The sequence below is a fragment of the Hippocampus guttulatus genome, chromosome 16 (genome assembly GCF_054856545.1).
Source record: "Hippocampus guttulatus isolate MCC_2025c chromosome 16, RoL_Hgut_1.0, whole genome shotgun sequence".
NCBI classification, from domain to species: domain Eukaryota; kingdom Metazoa; phylum Chordata; class Actinopteri; order Syngnathiformes; family Syngnathidae; genus Hippocampus; species Hippocampus guttulatus.
This window is the reverse complement of record NC_141276.1, coordinates 10,010,889-10,029,424: the sequence shown is the minus strand read 5'-3', so window position 1 is coordinate 10,029,424 and position 18,536 is coordinate 10,010,889. Positions and strand designations below refer to the sequence as shown.

Genomic DNA, 18,536 nt, shown 5'->3' with positions numbered 1-18,536 from the left:
TAGTTGACATTCCATAGGGCAACACAACTGACTGTTCAGGCCTGAGCAGATTAGATTAACATGGCAACACATAGAGCCAGACATCTGATTGGACCAAAAAAAAAAAAAACGAAAATCTGATATCCACGTACTTGAAGCAGCACAGCTAAGGCAAATGCTACAAGAAAAAGGAGGAGGAGGAGAAGGACGACAACAACTCCTCTTGTTGGCTTGAACGCTGCCGAAAAAGCCTGAGGCACCTCAGCAGCTTCGGGCCTGAAGCCAGCCTACCATCTGCTTGCTGCTCACATGTCAGCCCGCACCAAAACACAAGCGGACTCATCAACACAACACTACGCGATACAACTCAACGTAACATGATACACAATATGATACGACGCAACCCAACAACGATACACCGACGCTACACGACACAATGCAAAAGTACACAAAGCAATGCGACACAACATAACACAGCATGATCATCGCATGAACACAACAATCAACAATTGAATCTCACTTGCAGTTCAAATTTGCGAGCAAAATAAAAATGAACATAAAATCTCTTTTTCTGACCTGCGTGTGATGGATGATGGGTGACGGATTGTTCTTGATTAATGAGTGTCAAGGTGAAAGCCGCTTTTTCCTGGGCAGCTGATAACGAACCGGTTGTCCGTCTGCCATCACAACTGACTTTGGACGGCCGCCTGCTGAATCCTAGTCTGCCTTTGATTTTTGCCCTTTGTTTCCCGGCCAGCTGCTGCCACTAATCCCCACCGGGAACATCTTCCATCCTTCTCAGATCGTCAGCTGTTAGCCTGATCCAAGGAAACAAGTGGAGTGACACCTCCCCCGCTGCGGGATAATCAGTGGAAATGTTGTCTTATGCTTTTGAAATCTCACTGGATTTCAATCACAGCTTCACGATGTGTCTCCTTTATCCTCTGGGCTCTCCTGCAGACCATTTGTTTTCACATCACTTCATCCCCCCCCCCCCCCCCCCCCCCCAATTATTTTAGAGTGTTCAGACCACAGGTAAGTGACTTTATTGTGAAGGCAAATGAAATGAAACTTCCCAAGGGTTGAATTTTTTCTGCATTGTCTTTTCCAAATTCAACTCTTTGAAGCCCCTGTCAAGTGAAAATGAACGTGTCATGTTAATTTGACACATCGCAGGGTTTTTAAAATCTTGGCCTCTACAAGACGATCTAAAGGCTTTAGCTTGAAGCCCCAGCCCATACGCCGGCTGTCAAGTCCGATTTTTTTTTTGCCCCAAATTTCCCCTCTCCTTGCTCTTCCGCCCACTCTCCATGTGATGCATGCACACGAGATGCACTAAAGCAACCATGTCGGGATAGTTAGAGCGATAATCGTGGAGGGGGTGCTCATGCTCTTCTCCAAAATGCAAAACTAGGCCTTGATTTTAATTTTCATGCAAATATTCACTGTCATTATGACTTTGGTGAGTGATAAACTATGTTCTCATTTGAGATGAATGAATGACACATTGTGGTTGCCACGAGAGAACGAACACATGGACGGTCCCAACACCAAAGCTGTCGAGCAAGAATGTGACATGCTACTTCAAAAGGGTTTGGGATACTCATGGTGAAATTTTAGGAGCATCTTAAAACTCACAAAAAGCTTGACAGGTTTAACTTTATTTGACCTTCTGTAAAGTTCATCTGGAAATTGCACCCCAAAGAGGCCAGATCCTAAACCTTTGGTGTATTTTCTGTTAAATAGAAATAACAACTCTGATCCACCCTCATCCAGGAGGAGCAGCAGGTTCCGGAGACTAAACCTGGCACACAATAGAGGACACCACAGCCTCTATTGTCGTCCTTGCGCTCTAGATGGCGCAAGGACGACACTGAAGTATAAAAGTCCCCGTCCCACTGTTAGGTGAAAACTTTCTCTATCAGGTCTACGAACGGAGACTCTCTGTGGGCGACAATGAGCAGCGACGGCGAGATGGCAATCTTCGGGCCAGCCTCCCAGTACCTCCGAAAATCTGAACGGGAAAGGACGGAGGCGCAGGCCCGGCCTTTTGACAGCAAAACGGCCTGTTTTGTCAGTGAGGACAAGGAGGTGTACGTAAAAGCCACCATTCAGGACAAGGCGGATGGAAAAGTTAACGTCAAGACGGAAGACGACAGGGTGTGTGGACATTTTCGAGCTTTTTCTTCAGCTCTACTTTTCTACTTCTACCTTATTTTAGCACCAATTACATCAGTATAGATAGATGGCGCAAAATAACTTTATTACTATCTTGTTGCAATTTGGTGCCAGGGAACAATGTTGAAGTGAGTTGAGGAGCTGTGTTTAGACAAAAGTAGTGTTTTGCTGCAATGTTGTTTATAAAACTTTTTTTTGTCTGGGGGCTTCAATTACTTATAGAGTTTTGCTATTTGCTATTATTGCTATCCTACCACTGGGGCACTGTTGTTTATTTATTTATTTATTTGTTTATTTTATTTTATTTTTTTACATTTTAGTTCCATTAGTTGAAAACAACAGCATGAAGAGTGATGACAAAAGTATAAAAATACAGTATGGGCCAATGTCGCTTAACCTTAGATCTCAGTATTTCTTTAGGAAAAATTTCGCTTTTCATGTAACTTTTCACTTTTTAGGTATGCGGGTGCGCTGCGTTTGGGTGAGAAACTGTGTTGATCATGGACTGGTCGCCAACCAATCAAAGGGCACATGTAGACAAAAAAACCCCCAAAACATTCATACTTTCATTCACATCTATGGACAAATTTTAGTCTTCAACGAAATTAACGTTCCGTTTTTTTTTATGTTGGAGGAAGCCTGATTGGTGCCATAAACACAAAGTTATTATTATTATTATTATTATTATTATGATTTTTACTGTCTGCGGTCATTCAGGTTGTAATTTGGTGTTCCTGTTTTGTGCGCAGACATTGACCGTGCAGGAGGATCAAGTATTCCCCATGAATCCTCCCAAGTTCGACAAGATCGAGGACATGGTCATGATGACGCACCTCCACGAGCCGGCCGTGCTCTTCAACTTGAAGGAGCGCTACGCCACCTGGATGATCTACGTAGGTCTCCAAAGCGGGGTTTGAGGGAGAACTTTTGACTCACTCATAACGATAATGATGTGGAGCCCTAAATGTCCGACTCGTGCATGGACTTTAAGATGGATATCAAGGAAACAGGAATAAGTGTCGAATGGCTTTCTACACAGACGTACTCTGGTCTTTTCTGTGTGACCGTCAACCCTTACAAATGGCTGCCGGTCTACAACCCCGAAGTGGTACAGGCCTACCGAGGAAAGAAAAGGATGGAAGTTCCACCTCACATCTTCGCCTTATCCGATAACGCCTATCAGTTCATGCTGACAGGTAAGGCGGCAATGGAAAGGCATTCTTCAAGTCTTGTGTTCGTGGTTTGGTCATCTGACTTGTTTTCTACCACAGATCGTGAAAACCAGTCTATCCTCATCACGTAAGCAGAGAACCATTTTGTTTTCTTCACGTGAACAACTCACAAAAAATAACATAAAAAAAAATTGGCATCGTGCGTCTTCAGTTCATTCTGAAATTTCAACACAAAACCAACCTTTTTGTGAACAGATGCTAATCTGTATGCTGTTTCCAGCGGCGAATCTGGTGCAGGAAAGACGGTCAACACCAAGCGAGTCATTCAGTACTTTGCCACCATCGCTGTGTCTGCGGACAAGAAGAAGGAGACCAACAGCAAAATGAAGGTTGGGTCCTTGATGCCTTGCGGATAACCAGACGTCCGGATGACCCATTTGCTGGTCCACAGGGAACCCTGGAGGACCAGATCATCCAGGCCAACCCTCTGCTGGAAGCCTTTGGCAACGCCAAAACTGTGAGGAATGACAACTCTTCTCGCTTTGTGAGTTTCTTTTGGGTGTTGATGAAGAAACTACCAGGTGGTTGTTGATGCCTATTCCACGTTGAGACCAAGTTGCATCTTTCAGGGTAAATTCATCCGAATACACTTTGGCGCAACGGGCAAACTGGCATCGGCAGATATCGAAACATGTAGGTGTTACGAGATGTTTTAATAATCTGAGTGAGATTCAACTAAACAAGTATCACTTTTCATTTTCCTTACTGAAAGATCTGTTGGAGAAGTCCAGAGTGTCCTTCCAGCTGGGGGCCGAGAGGAGCTATCACATCTTCTATCAGCTGACCTGCAACAAGAAGCCCGAACTCATCGGTAAACTTGAGCTCACAGCTAAATTCCTCCTCGACAACATTTCCCCAAAACGTATCATCCTGTTCATCTTTAGACCTGCTTCTCATCACCACCAACCCTTACGACTTTGCCTTCATCAGCCATGGCGAGATAAGCGTGAAAAGCATCGATGACGCTGAGGAGTTGATGGCCACGGACGTGAGTGCGGTACAGAGTGATTTGCGTCGATGATTCACTGAGCAATATTGTTGGGCTCGTTTGTGCTCCAGGAGGCCTTCGACATTCTGGGTTTCACCCTGGACGAAAAAATGTCCATCTACAAGCTGACAGGAGCTGTGATGCATTACGGGAACATGAAGTTCAAGCAGAAACAGCGAGAAGAACAGGCAGAACCAGAGGGCACTGAAGGTCAGGAGAGCTCTCAAACTCAAACAGAGAATGAGAGATGGCATTTCTTTTATTCCAGGAGTTCTAAGCCACCGGGCTGCACAGTACCAGTCTGTAGACCAGCACACACAGAGAGACTGAACGAAAATGTTGATCATCAGAGTCAACCTGTCGAAATATTATTTCAACCCTGCTCGTGTTTACATAATGAGCTCTAATAACACTGGGATGTTGTTACTTTTGTCCGTCCATCCATCCATCCATCCATCCATTTTTTACTCGGGGTCGGGTCCCGGGGCAACAGCCCAAACTTCCTTCTCCCCAGCCACTTCTTCCAGCTCTTCCTGGGGGATACCGAGCTGTTTTCAGGTCAGCTGGGAGATATAGTTTCTCCAGTGTGCCCTGGTTTGTGCCAAGGCACACAAGGGAGGCATTCTAATCAGATGCCCGAGCCACCTCATCTGGCTCCTCTTGACGTGGAGGAAAAGCGACTTGACTCTGAGGCCCTCCCGGATGACCGAGCTTCTCACCTGATTGCTAAAGGAGAGCACGGACACCCTGCGGAGGAAACTCATTTCGGCCGCTGGTATCCGTGATTGTGTTCTTTCGATTAGGACCCACAGCTCTTGACCATAGGTGAGGGTGGGAACATGGATACACCGGTAAATCGAGAGCTTTGCCTTTTGGCTCAGCTCCTTTTGTCCATTGTACTCCAAAATATTGTTTTAGTCGCCGTTATGACAGAAAATCCAGCTTCAGAAATTAGGATCTTGGAAATGGAAGCAAGGTATTCAGTGCTTTTTTTTTTTCGGGGCCATGAATAAGTTTGAAAAATAATTTAGGTTCATCTCTGTGTGTCCACTGATTTACACAACATCTCTTAAACACAGGAAAGACTTTGATAATTTTTTAAATCAAAACTGCAGAGGCTGACAAGGCGGCATATCTAATGGGTCTGAACTCTGCCGACCTTCTGAAGAACCTCTGTTACCCACGCGTGAAGGTGGGCAACGAGTACGTCACCAAGGGACAAAATGTGCAGCAGGTATGACAACTGTCTGATAAACACATGTTGAAACGATGCATCTTTTTATTCTTAATTACATGCTACATTTCACCAACAAGTGGATGAAGGAGCCGAGATTATCTAGCCTAATTTCACACATGGTGTGTTTGGCCTCCCGAAAGCACTGAAATGTCACACCTCATTTTGAATGTAAGAGGTTTATGCCTACCGTGAATGAAAAGGGATGTAATTCTTCAATCCCACAAATCCAGTTAGCAGCTGAGGTGAGCCAACATTTTTCTCCTTCTGTCAGGTCTACAACTCCATTGGCGCATTGGCTAAATCGGTTTACGAGAAGATGTTCCTGTGGATGGTGCAGCGCATCAACCAGCAGCTGGACACCAAGCAGCCCAGGCAACACTTTATCGGCGTTCTCGACATTGCTGGATTTGAAATCTTTGACGTAGGTCACTGCAATTCATAAAAGGGGGGATTATCATCATCGGTACTTAAAACTAAAAAGTTTCTGGAAGGTCAAATCAGTTCAAATTCCTTTTCTATGTCAACACGGCACAACTCTCAACTGATCTTCAAACCTCATGGATTATAGTTCTGGATACTATTACACTATTGTGTCATACTTTCTTTTCTGGGGGCAAAGGGCGCAGCATTTTCCGATGCCGCCACAAGTAGTAGTAGTTTAAATCCGTGAAGCATCACTCCTGAGAGGTAAACCGCTTTGGAAGGAAAACCAAATGCTGGCCATACAACCGACCCCTGCATACTTGTGGACCGGCTCAATATTTCATTGCATATCAGTGAGTGATGTCTTCCCTCTTGAATCTCTCCGAAGTTCAACAGCATGGAACAGCTCTGCATCAACTTCACCAATGAGAAACTGCAGCAGTTTTTCAACCACCACATGTTTGTGCTGGAGCAAGAAGAGTACAAGAAGGAAGGCATCGACTGGGAGTTCATCGACTTTGGCATGGACCTGGCAGCCTGCATTGAGCTCATTGAGAAGGTAGATGGTTTTTTAGTTGCTGGAATGTCAGCTTGTGATATTGTGATGCTGTGTTTTTTATCTACTAGCCGATGGGCATCTTCTCCATTTTGGAGGAGGAGTGCATGTTCCCAAAGTCAAGCGACGTAACCTTCAAGAACAAACTTTACGACCAACACCTGGGCAAGAACAGCTGCTTCCTGAAGCCCAAAGTGGTCAAGGGCAAGCCAGAAGCTCACTTTTCACTGATGCACTACGCCGGCATGGTGGACTACAACATCAGCGGCTGGCTGGAGAAGAACAAGGACCCGCTGAACGAATCCGTAGTGCAGCTGTACCAGAAGTCGTCGGTCAAGATCCTAGCAATGTTTTATGTTACATATTCTGGAACAGATGGTAGGTTTTTATTTGGGCTCCTTTTGTCTTGAGACAAGGAAGAAACGAGCTAAAAAAAAAGTAGTATCATGCACTCTAATGTATTTGCAGATGCACCAGCTGGAGGAGGCAAGAAAGTGTCCAAGAAGAAGGGAGCATCTTTCCAAACAGTGTCAGCGTTGTTCAGGGTAGGAAGAGGTCAACAACATTGCAAGTGTATCAAAAATGATGCAGCGATTAAATGTAAAATGGCATGTTAACTTGCCGTACTTTAGACGAAGGAATGCTTGGGTCATTATTTCTTGCAGGAGAATCTCGGGAAACTCATGACGAACCTAAGGACCACTCATCCTCACTTTGTGAGATGCCTCATTCCGAATGAGACGAAAACTCCAGGTAGAATGCCTCATTTTTGATTTAGAATGCAGCAGCGTCGTCTGGCAAGCTTTTTGTTTTCTTGCTTTAGTTGATTTTGTGAATGACTGTATTGCATAGGCATTATGGAGAACCACCTGGTCCTCCACCAGCTACGCTGCAACGGTGTGCTGGAAGGCATCCGCATCTGTCGGAAAGGATTTCCGAGCAGGATTCTATATGGAGACTTCAGGCAAAGGTAAATAAATGTTCACGTGAAAATTCCAATTTATCATAAAGCATTTATGTCGTTTTTTTTTTTTGGAGACACCTCATGTTGCATTTACAGATACAGGATCCTAAATGCTAGTGCTGTTCCAGAAGGACAATTCATAGATAACAAGAAAGCAGCGGAGAAACTTCTGGGCTCCATTGACGTGGACCACACACAGTACAAGTTTGGGCACACAAAGGTTGTGATTTTTTTTAAATGTTAGGGTTCAATTTAGTCCGACAAATGGACGAGCTTCTGTCTAGCTGCAAATGTTTTCTTCTTTACCAGGAAGATCATCTTGTCTGATTTGGTCATTTTATCCAGAAGGAACTAAACCCCCAACCACAAAAATACTCAATACACTCATTAGTCAGTATTAATCATGTATAGATCATAATATTATACATATGGAAATTAATCTGATTGTTTTCCATTCTGTTGACTTGGAAGAGTATTTGAACGATGGCGACATCATTTTCAGGTGTTCTTTAAAGCTGGCCTCCTGGGAGCTCTGGAGGAAATGAGGGATGAGCGGTTAGCTCAGGTTGTGATGTCCACTCAGGCAATGTGTCGTGGATTTCTCATCCGACTGGAGTATCAAGAGATGATGGCCAGGAAGTAATCATGCATGCAGTATAATTACATTCTCTCGCATTGTAAAGAATCTCCCGTCGTGGGGCCAACATGTGTTGTTGTTGACAGGGAGGCCATTTACACCATCCAGTACAATTTCCGTTCCTTCATGAACGTCAAACACTGGCCGTGGATGAAGCTGTACTTTAAACTCAAGCCACTGCTCAAGAGCGCAGAGGCCGAGAAGGAAATGGCCCAAATGAAAGTGGACTTCACAAAGCTCAAAGAAGATTTGGCCAAGTCAGAAAACCGACGGCGGGAGATCGAAGAAAAGATGGTCTCTGTTGTACAAGAACGTAACGATCTTCTCCTCCAAGTCCAGGCGGTAAGTTTCAAATTGATTCCCGGGTGAGTTGTGACCTTGGTTGGCCATCAAGCTGCAACCGGCATCTTCCTGTGTTAGAGTTCAAATTACTTAAATAATATCTAGGGGACAAGCTTCTACAAGTGAGGAGTTTGCATTTTCTCACCCTGCTTGTGTGGATTTTCTCAGCGTTTTTCGGCTTTCTCTTACATTCCAAAAACATGCATGTTCTACATATTTGAAAGTTAATTATGGAAGAATGCCTAGAACTTGATCTTGTGATGTTCTGGAATAATCAGGAACAGACACATAATCAGGAACACAAACTTAGACAGAGACAAAATAATCTTACAGAAAAACTTAATTACAAGAAAGGCGCACAACCGACAAAGTATGAATTAGGAAACTGGTCAACAAACCTGGGAAAAAAACGTTACAAACAAAAAGCGCTTGCAGAGGGCAAGGAAATAAATAATGAAAATAGCTCGGCACAAAAAGACAAGAAATAATGGAATTGCGATATATATATATTTTTTAAATAAACAACAACACTATTTACAAAACGAGGCAAACCATGGCATGGACAGAAACAAGAATTAGCAAAAATTGGTCTGTAAGCAAGACAAATAATCCAACAGCAAGTTGTCGACGTAGTTGTCCTTATATTGTCCATTGATGATAACGCATGACAGCTGCTGTGTTGGAGGGAAACGCCCATCACCACTCCCACCGGAAACTGAAACCAAAAACAAACAGGAACATGACAAATTTATAATTGTACAGCTTTTCCGTTCTTCGAGCATGAAAAATGTGGGTGTGGGTAAGAATATTTCCTAAATGTGTGTTTCACTTTGTCAGGAGTCAGACAACCTGCTGGATGCTGAGGAACGCTGCGAGGGACTCATCAAGAGCAAGATCCAACTGGAGGCCAAGCTGAATGAAGTGATGGAGAGACTGGAGGACGAGGAGGAGCTGAACGCCGAGCTAACGGCAAAGAAACGAAAGCTTGAAGATGAGAGTTCCGAGCTGAAGAGGGACATTGATGACCTAGAACTGACCTTAGCCAAATTGGAGAAGGAGAAACACGCCGTGGAAAACAAGGTGAGTGGACGCAAGCATGGTGATTCCAATCTTAACATCTAACATCACATCTTACTATCCGTTAAAGGTGAAAAACCTGACAGAGGAGATCATGAGTCAGGATGACACCATTACAAAACTGGCCAAGGAGAAAAAAGCCCTGCAAGAAGCCCATCAGCAAACACTGGATGACCTGCAGGCCGAGGAGGAGAAGGTCAACATCCTCAGCAAGACCAAAGCAAAGTTAGAGCAGCAGGTTGACGAGGTGAGTTGCCGCTTGTTCGCAAAGATGATCACAACTGACATACGTTGCGATTGAAAAACTCTTAATGTTGTAGTTGGAAGGCACGCTGGAACAGGAGAAGAAGATCCGGGTGGACCAGGAAAGAGCCAAGAGGAGGTTGGAGGGTGACCTCAAACTATCCCAGGAATCGATCATGGATCTGGAAAATGAAAAACAGCAGCTGGATGAGAAGCTGAGAAAGTGTGTTTACACACCCTTCAATTAAGGTCACATGTAAATGTTGCAGTGCAGCGGTCACCAAACGTTTTTGGCCCATGGACCGGTTTAATGTCAGATAATATTTTCAGGGACCGGCTTTAAGGTGTTGCGGATAAATGACAACATGCTTGAAAACAATAGTATTTTCTAAACATAATAATAAACATGAATCATGACACGAGGAACGTCCTATCTGGCCGCAACGCTCTCTGGTCGCTATGGTAATGTTGAAACGTGCCTTCAAAATAAGATACATCGCAAATACAAAGCGCATGAAAAATACGACTCACCATCGCCGCATATTATTAGCTTGGTGCGTGGGAATCTCCCGTTGCAATAAATCTGTATTTTAAGTAGGACTCCTGATACTGTCTATAAAATGTAACCTTTTTCTTGAAAGTCGGACGCTCCTCTTCTGGGCCTTTTCCACTTCCCATAGAAACTTTCCAAAGACGTTTGTTTTTTTACTCATTTTCCTCACTCCTGGGTTACATTTTAGCGGTAACCTATCATGTGACCGAGAAGCACGACTTGACTTCCGTCACACTGAAGACGGATGTAAAAGAGAATCCGGTAAATTTTCAAAATAAAACATCGATCAGATTCCGAAATAGATAAAACGGAAGTAATGTAAGTTATCTATTCTTTCTGTGCGGCCCGTTACCAAATGACCCACGGACTGGTGCCGGTCCGCGGCCCGCGGGTTGGGGACCACTGTTCTAGTGCATTTTTAGTTATTTCAAAATTCGACCCAAAAGCCAAATTTTAGCATGTACCCAAACTTAGTATAAGCATCTCTAAAAAATAACTTGTGGGATTGAATCTCAATTTAATTGGCCCCATTGCCGTCATGTCGGCGAATTCATCTGAACTTTCTCTTACAGGAAAGACTTTGAGGTGTCGCAGCTTCAGACAAAGGTGGAGAATGAACAAGCTCTTGGGTCACAGCTGCAGAAAAAAATCAAAGAGATCCAGGTGATAAATTCTGCCTCAGACGGTTTCGATCAAATGACATGAACCTTATTGGACTTCAGTTTATAAGCTTCTATTTACTCAACCTCTCATTTGCAGGCCCGATGTGAAGAGCTGGAGGAGGAAATGGAGGCTGAGCGTGCTGCTCGAGCTAAAGTGGAAAGGCAGAGGTCGGACATGTCCCGGGAGCTGGAGGACATCACTGAGAGACTGGAGGAGGCTGGAGCGTCCATTGCCACTCATGTGGAGGCTAACAAGAAACAAGAGGTTGAGTTCCTTAAACTGCGTAGAGAACTGGAGGAGCGGTCAATACAGCACGAGGCCACGTCTTCCGCCCTGCGCAAGAAGCACGCAGACAGCGTAGCCGAGTTGGGGGAGCAGCTGGACAATATCCAGAGGGTCCGACAGAAGCTGGAGAAGGAGAAGAGTGAGCTGAAACTAGAGATGGATGACCTGTCCAGTAATCTGGAGAGTGTGGCGAAAGCCAAGGTCAGGCAGTGTGAAGTCTAATCACAAGCAACAAGATTCCCGCATTGTTTCAAACAAGAAATTGTCTTTCTCTAAGTAGATTAATCTGGAGAAAATGTGCCGCTCGCTTGAAGATCAACTCAGCGAGGTCAAAGCTAAAGAGGAGGAGCAGCAGAGGCTGCTAAATGACGTGTCCAGCCAAAACACTCGACTGCAGACAGAAAATGGTGAGCAAGACCTGAGTATGCCTGCCTCATATCTCATGCTTGTTTGTTGGGGGTGTCGAAATGAATTATATAATCGATGGATCGGCGACACAGTGGTAGTCCATAATCGACATTCACACAATGACTTTGCTTGTTGATTTTCGGTTCACGGCATATAAATTCTTGTGGTGAGTGCTGAGTGTTCCTGAGTGTCTAATTCAAGGTATTCTAACTCGATTATGTATCTTGATACGTGGGGTACATTATTATTCAAGAACGGTACGATTTCAATTGGAACAAATTGATTTAGGTTAATTTGGCGGATTTATGATTGAATCTGGTATTGCTGTAGCTCATGTTTATCTATATGTAACAACATGTAAAATCTCTTTCAAGCCCAAACTATCCAAATTCATTAAATTCAACAAGTCAACAAATCATCAGCAACACCAAACTCATTCGTCGGTGTGCATCTCTCATGAAAAAAAAATCGCATACGTATCTCGATACACATGGTGCGATACAATTCAAATACGATACTTATTAAAAAGTAACAATTCGATTTGATTAAATTAAAACCGATTTTCTGATTCAAATCAGTTTTGGTTAGACCCCCATCAAATGTATTTTAAAAACACAAAAGAAAGCTGTATTCATTCATGAAAACAAAACTGTAGTAATTTTGCATAGAAAAGTGATGGGACTCATCACGGTGCAAGACGCTATCTAACTGCGTTGAATCAATGACATAATCAATAAAAGCGTCAGGCTAGTAAAGGTTCACAACTACTACCTGGAACAGTTTTTTAAAATATTTTTTTTCCCCTATTGTGCAGTTGAAATGTCCCGCCAGCTGGAGGAGAAAGCCGTGCTCCTGTCTCATCTCACTCGGGGTAAGCAAGGATTCCTCCAGCAGATTGATGACCTAAAGAGACTCAACGAAGAGGAGGTCAAGGTGAGCGTGGACAAGCTGACGTATAACCACTGAAGCAACGTAAAATATGCTGAGCGTCATTTTTTTGTGAAGGCCAAAAACGCCCTGGCCCACGTGTTGCAGTCCGCGCAACATGACTGTGAGCTTCTGAGAGAGCAGTATGAGGAGGAGCAGGAAGCCAAGGCCGAGCTCCATCGTTGTCTCTCCAAGGCCAACAGTGACGTGGCCCAGTGGAGAAACAAATACGAGACAGACGCTATCCAGCGGAATGAGGAGCTGGAAGAAGCCAAGTGAGAAAGACGAAATCAAGAAGCAGCGGGGCCTCATGGTTTTTGAACACTGGTGGGCGGGCGGAACAAAACCTTCCCTGTTGGCCTGAGCACCATCAGAAGCACGGATCTCCATAGGCGTTACATTACGGGCATATTATGTTGGAGCTAACTCCAGCTATGAATAGCGAAAAACATGAGTATTATTATCCCTCAAAAGGACAATTGATGTCGGAGCAGGAGCAAATAAAGGACAAGCCACACAATGACCACAGATACCACTTGGCACTTGGGATAAATGAGATTTGGAGCCTTTTTGAACATGTGAATTCGCAAACCATATACAGTGGGGATATGTTTTTTCTTATTATTCTGGCAGGAAGAAGCTGGCGCTGCGTCTGCAGGAAGCAGAGGAAGCAGTGGAGGCCGTCAACTCCAAGTGTTCATCTCTGGAGAAGACAAAGCAGCGACTGCAGGGAGAAGTGGAGGACCTGATGATGGACATGGAGAGGTCCAACGCCGCCGCCGCCATCGTGGACAAGAAGCAGAGGAATTTTGATAAGGTTTTCTTTCTCAGACCTTCCTTGATACATGATAAGGATTCACAACCATCGAGTCATGCAAGCTCTTCTTCCAGGTTCTTGCTGAGTGGAAGCAGAAGTATGAGGAGGGTCAGACGGAGCTGGAGTCAGCGCTCAAAGAAGTGCACTCTTTGGGCACCGACAACTTCAAGATGAAGAATGCTTTTGAAGAATGTCTGGAACAGCTGGAGACTTTCAAGCGGGAAAATAAGAACCTTCAACGTAAGCCTTTGTTGTAGATTCTCAGTCATCCAGGTCAGGGTAATGTTGAATCGAAGCAACGTGACCCTACTCATTATTTCACAATGTTTCGCCAGTCCAAAAGAAAAAGAACATGTTGGTTGAGATGTTCGTACAATGATGTGCAAATCCTGGACAGAGAGGATTGCCTGTTTGAAAAAGATGTGCGAGACGCCATATATGCCAAACTATAAAAGTAGTCTCGAAAGAGAGGAAGAGGTTTAAATTGTTATTGCCTGCTTACGATAATGTCTGAAAATCTCTACCCGCAAGATTGTTATCTAGTTTTTGTTTTTGTTCCAGAGGAGATAGTGGATCTCACTGAGCAGCTGGGAGAAATGGGGAAAAACATCCATGACCTGGAAAAATCCAGAAAACAGGCTGAACAGGAAAAGTTGGAAGCGCAGACGTCCCTGGAGGAAGCTGAGGTGACCAGAACATTGACAGCAAGATGCAATCCTACACAGTGGAGTCCACCTCAGTTCTTTGTGATCACTCTTGTCTCCGTTTAGGCCTCCTTGGAACATGAGGAATCCAAGATTCTGCGAGTCCAGCTGGAACTCAACCAGGTGAAGAGTGAAGTGGACAAGAAGATCGCGGAGAAGGACGAAGAGCTGGATCAGATGAAGAGAAACAGCCAACGGATCATCGACGCCATTCAAACCAACTTGGATGCCGAAGTCAGGAGTCGAAATGACGCGCTGAGAGTGAAGAAGAAAATGGAGGGAGACCTCAACGAGATGGAGATCCAGCTGAGCCATGCCAACAGGCAGGCAGCCGAAGCTCAGAAACAGCTGAGGAACGTGCAAGTTCAGCTCAAGGTAAGCGACATCTGTAAAATGTGCACAAATATCAAATCCACGCTCTCGACGTGATATTTTTGCATCCTTCATCAGGATGTCCAGATTCAGATGGACGATGTCCTGAGAAGTAATGAGGACATTAAGGAGCAGTTCGCTATGGCGGAACGCAGGAGCAACCTGGTGCAGGCCGAAATGGAGGAAGTCCGAGCTGCCCTGGAACAAACGGAGAGGAGCCGCAAATTGGCTGAGCAGGAGCTGCTCGACGCCGGCGAGAGAGTTCAGCTGCTCCACTCTCAGGTTTGAACACCCAAACATCTGCTGGCTTTGGACAAGTAACAAAACCTTCTGCCAAAATGTCATCTATTTTACAGAACACCAGTCTGCTCAATATCCGCAAAAAGTTGGAGGCTGACCTGTCTCAGATTCAAGGAGAGATGGACGATATCGCCCAAACAGCCCGGAATGCAGAGGACAAGGCTAAGAAGGCCATCACCGATGTACGTTCATCTCGAATTTTCCCTCTGAAGTCAGGAATGATGTAACATGAAGCATGGTCTCCTTGCAAAGGCCGCCATGATGGCTGAGGAGCTGAAGAAAGAGCAAGACACGAGCGCTCACCTGGAGAGGATGAAAAAGAACGTGGAAACTACCGTCAAGGACCTGCAGCAGCGTCTGGATGAGGCCGAGAGTCTCGCCATGAAAGGCGGGAAGAAGCAGCTCCAGAAACTTGAAGCCAGGGTGAGTAAGTGGCTGTCGTAGCCCGTGAAAAGAAGGAAATGTGAGAATCGGTCTGTGAAGATTCTCAGTCATCCAAGTCATTCATAAAAAGGCAGAAATAGGAAATCTCCACTCTTAAGGTTTCGAACTGAAGAACCTTTTTGGATATTGCGACGGAACGTCTTTAACAACCAGGACGAGTTTGGTTGCCAAAATGCAACTTTTGTGGATGTTCGATAATCAGTTCCAGAACAAAGTTCTCATGACTCCATTTGCACACGAAACAGGTGCGAGAGCTGGAAAATGAGTTGGAGGCGGAGCAAAGACACGGTTCCGAGACTGTGAAAGGGGCACGAAAGCTGGAACGCAAGATGAAGGAACTCTCTTATCAGGTTGAGTAGAAAGAATCACATCAAGTGAGCCCCTCACTATTCGCAGGAGACACGACATGCCGCAAATGGCAAAAATCTGTAAGTGACCAACGCCTCCGGATTACAAAATGGATGGATGAATGTATGGATTCAAAGTTTAAACCTTAAATACACCCCAAAGTATGATCTCAAAACACTTGAACCCTTTCATGCACCAATAATGACAACCTGTTACCTGATATCATGATAAGCTGTCCACTGCAGTAACCACTGTCCCTGATAGGGTTCATATGATTTCAAACTCATCTTATATTTTTTTAAAAATGCATCGGGAGTGTATCTCACTATCGCGGCCCGTAAAAATAGGAACTGTCGGGCAAAAATGAGCCCTTTCATTTTGTTAGGCACTCAGCAGAGCAAACACGTACACATGCAGCCAAGACTCTAATTTCCACAAACAACACAGGCTAAACTTGGACCTTGCGGTGTATCATTTAATGATTTTATTTGGGGCACCATTTTGTGGCATTTTAGTGTGTTGCAGAAAGAACGCAAAAAAAATATACAGATACCATCCATCCATCCATTTTCCGATTCGCTGGAGCCTATCCCAGCTGTCTTCGGGCAGTAGGCGAGGGACACCCTGAACTGGTTGCCAGCCAATTGCAGCTCGCACAGAGACGAACAACCATCCACGCTCACACTCACGCCGAGGCACAATTTAGAGTGTTCAATCAGCCTGCCGTGCATGTTTTTGGAATGTGGGAGGAAACCGGAGTACCCAGAGAAAACCCACGCAGGCCCGGGGAGAACATGCAAATTCCACACAGGGAGGCCGGAGCTGGAATTTAACCCGCACTGTGAGTTCGACGCACTCACCACTGGCCCACCGGCCCACCGGGCCGCGTATACAGATACCAGAGAATAAGTAATTTTTCAATGACGATCTGCGCTACAGGCGAATTCATCCATAGAGACCGGCGAATAGGTGGGGGTTCTTCGTACCATCACATATTTCTCTTCAAGGAACTGATCCAACGTGTCGTTCCTCCTCACAGTCAGAGGAGGAAAAGAAGACGGCCATGAGGCTGCAGGAGCTGGTGGGCAAACTCCAGCTGAAGGTCAAAGTGTACAAGAGGCAGGCTGAAGAGGCGGTGAGTGCGTGGCCTCTCGCGATGCCAATTAGGTTCTTGGGCTGGTTGGTGACTTGCTGTCTTGATGGTGCACAGGAGGAGCAAGCCAACGTCTACATGACCAAACTGAGAAAGGTGCAGCATGAGTTGGAGGAGGCCGAGGCGAGAGCTGACATCGCAGAATCTCAGCTCAACAAGATGAAAGTCAAGAGTCGGGATATGACCAAGGTACAAAAATTGTGGTGTTGCAGGCATTAATTACCACAAGGGTCTCAAACTCTTTGGATCATGGAAAAAGAACCCCTTCAAAATCTTAATCCAATTAAACACCAATTAAAAACTTGCAATGTTATGAGACTCAGGTCACATTTTGTTCAAGAAATGAGACATCAATTTTTGTCTCATTTCTATTCCGCAATTAAAGTCTATTTTTTTTCTCAAAACTTTAATTTTCCCAGTCATCTCTTCCAAAACAAAGATGTATTTTGTTGGGATGGAAAGCTATAATCTTACGGGAATAAGTTGTCATTAAAAACAACAACAACAACAATCCCGCAAGTAACCTTTACAAGAACAAAGACGTATTTTGTTGGGATAAAATGTTGTAATTGAATCAGATATTTATATAAGAACAAAAGTTTTGCTAGCACAAAGTTGTATTTTGTCACGGTAAAAAAAATCACAATAGTACCACCCCGAAAGAATTTTTTTTTTTAACAGTTCAATTTAAATAAAAATGATCTGTGTAAGAGAAGGAACTTTTTTAAATTTTAATATTATGTGACGATAGATCACAATCATTCTAAGGACTGTAATTGGTTTATTATGTTTGTGTTGCGTGCCATTCCTTATATGTACATATGTACCGGTACTTTAAAAAATGAGACATAATTTCATTTTTAGACCCTTAATTTACGGAAGTGGAACCCTGTGGTAGCGTCTGGATGACTGTTCTTTGTTTTTTTTTTTTTTTACAGAGCAAAGACGGCAGGGAGTAGTCATCGCTGGCGACCACCTTGAAGACGTGTGCTGTGAACTACTGTAAAAGCCTGCGACATACTCTGAAAATCATATTTAGATACACGTTTGAAGTCAGTGTGTATACAAAGTCCTTCTACATTAAATCAGTTAAAATTGAGACTCCATCAAAAACACAAACAACCAATATAGTGAAATATTTTTTGTTTCCAAAAAGTCCATAGTCTTTATAATCAGAACACCAATTAAACATATTGCTGGCGTTGATTGGAAGACTAGTACCTCCAAAATCATCACTTTTCAGGTTAAAAAAAACCCCCGGCATGAACATTGCATTGGCTATTTTCCTCAATTTAAATCGGTCGAACATTTCTAAAAATAACATTGTATAGATTTGTGAAAAAAACAACAACAAATCAAATTATGAGACGTTTTGAGCCGCCACCAGGAATAACTAGTTTGTGTACCCTGAAATACCAAATAAATTGTTCATTTTTAACGAATCAAATTAAATTATATGAATTACAATATTTATCCATTGTCAACAACTAAAACAGTTGCTGGGATGTCAGATTTATGTGATGATACCAGGTGCTTATCTTGCTACTATTTTGGAGGCTATGATAGAAAGGTCCCAATTACACAGTGGCTTTAAATACAATGGTTGTATTCAGTAGTGGATGTATGTTGCCCTAATTGCAATAAAGCCTGTGAAAAATACCTATTTGCCACTTATTTCCCCTGCTACATAAACTGCAACCTGTCAT

The 18,536-nt window shown here is 44.0% G+C and overlaps 1 protein-coding gene across 1 annotated transcript; it reads left to right on the top strand.

Moving 5' to 3' along the window:
* Nucleotides 1-1,935: 1,935 nt before the first annotated feature.
* LOC147193045 (myosin-2-like) lies at nucleotides 1,936-18,430 on the top strand. Its single transcript, XM_086134012.1, has 39 exons — nucleotides 1,936-2,139; nucleotides 2,907-3,050; nucleotides 3,197-3,353; nucleotides 3,429-3,456; nucleotides 3,610-3,718; nucleotides 3,781-3,873; nucleotides 3,959-4,022; nucleotides 4,102-4,200; nucleotides 4,274-4,377; nucleotides 4,449-4,587; nucleotides 5,493-5,611; nucleotides 5,886-6,035; nucleotides 6,426-6,596; nucleotides 6,665-6,971; nucleotides 7,062-7,138; nucleotides 7,259-7,346; nucleotides 7,446-7,563; nucleotides 7,654-7,777; nucleotides 8,060-8,196; nucleotides 8,281-8,536; nucleotides 9,374-9,616; nucleotides 9,684-9,860; nucleotides 9,934-10,079; nucleotides 10,982-11,072; nucleotides 11,169-11,558; nucleotides 11,638-11,764; nucleotides 12,580-12,698; nucleotides 12,771-12,967; nucleotides 13,326-13,509; nucleotides 13,584-13,749; nucleotides 14,071-14,195; nucleotides 14,280-14,588; nucleotides 14,664-14,867; nucleotides 14,942-15,067; nucleotides 15,138-15,308; nucleotides 15,575-15,679; nucleotides 16,717-16,812; nucleotides 16,888-17,019; nucleotides 17,769-18,430. Exons 1-39 carry the CDS (start codon nucleotides 1,936-1,938, stop codon nucleotides 17,787-17,789), a joined length of 5,817 nt encoding a protein of 1,938 aa, XP_085990138.1. The 3' UTR covers nucleotides 17,790-18,430.
* Nucleotides 18,431-18,536: the final 106 nt, after the last annotated feature.

What these genes read in the sequence shown, in the direction of transcription:
- LOC147193045 (XM_086134012.1), top strand. Translation starts at nt 1,936, where the DNA reads ATGAGCAGCGACGGCGAGATGGCAATCTTCGGGCCAGCCTCCCAGTAC. An exon ending in TACATATTCTGGAACAGATG is followed by an intron (nt 6,972 to 7,061) that starts GTAGGTTTTTAT and finishes ATGTATTTGCAG; the next exon opens with ATGCACCAGCTGGAGGAGGC. An exon ending in ACGTGCAAGTTCAGCTCAAG is followed by an intron (nt 14,589 to 14,663) that starts GTAAGCGACATC and finishes ATCCTTCATCAG; the next exon opens with GATGTCCAGATTCAGATGGA.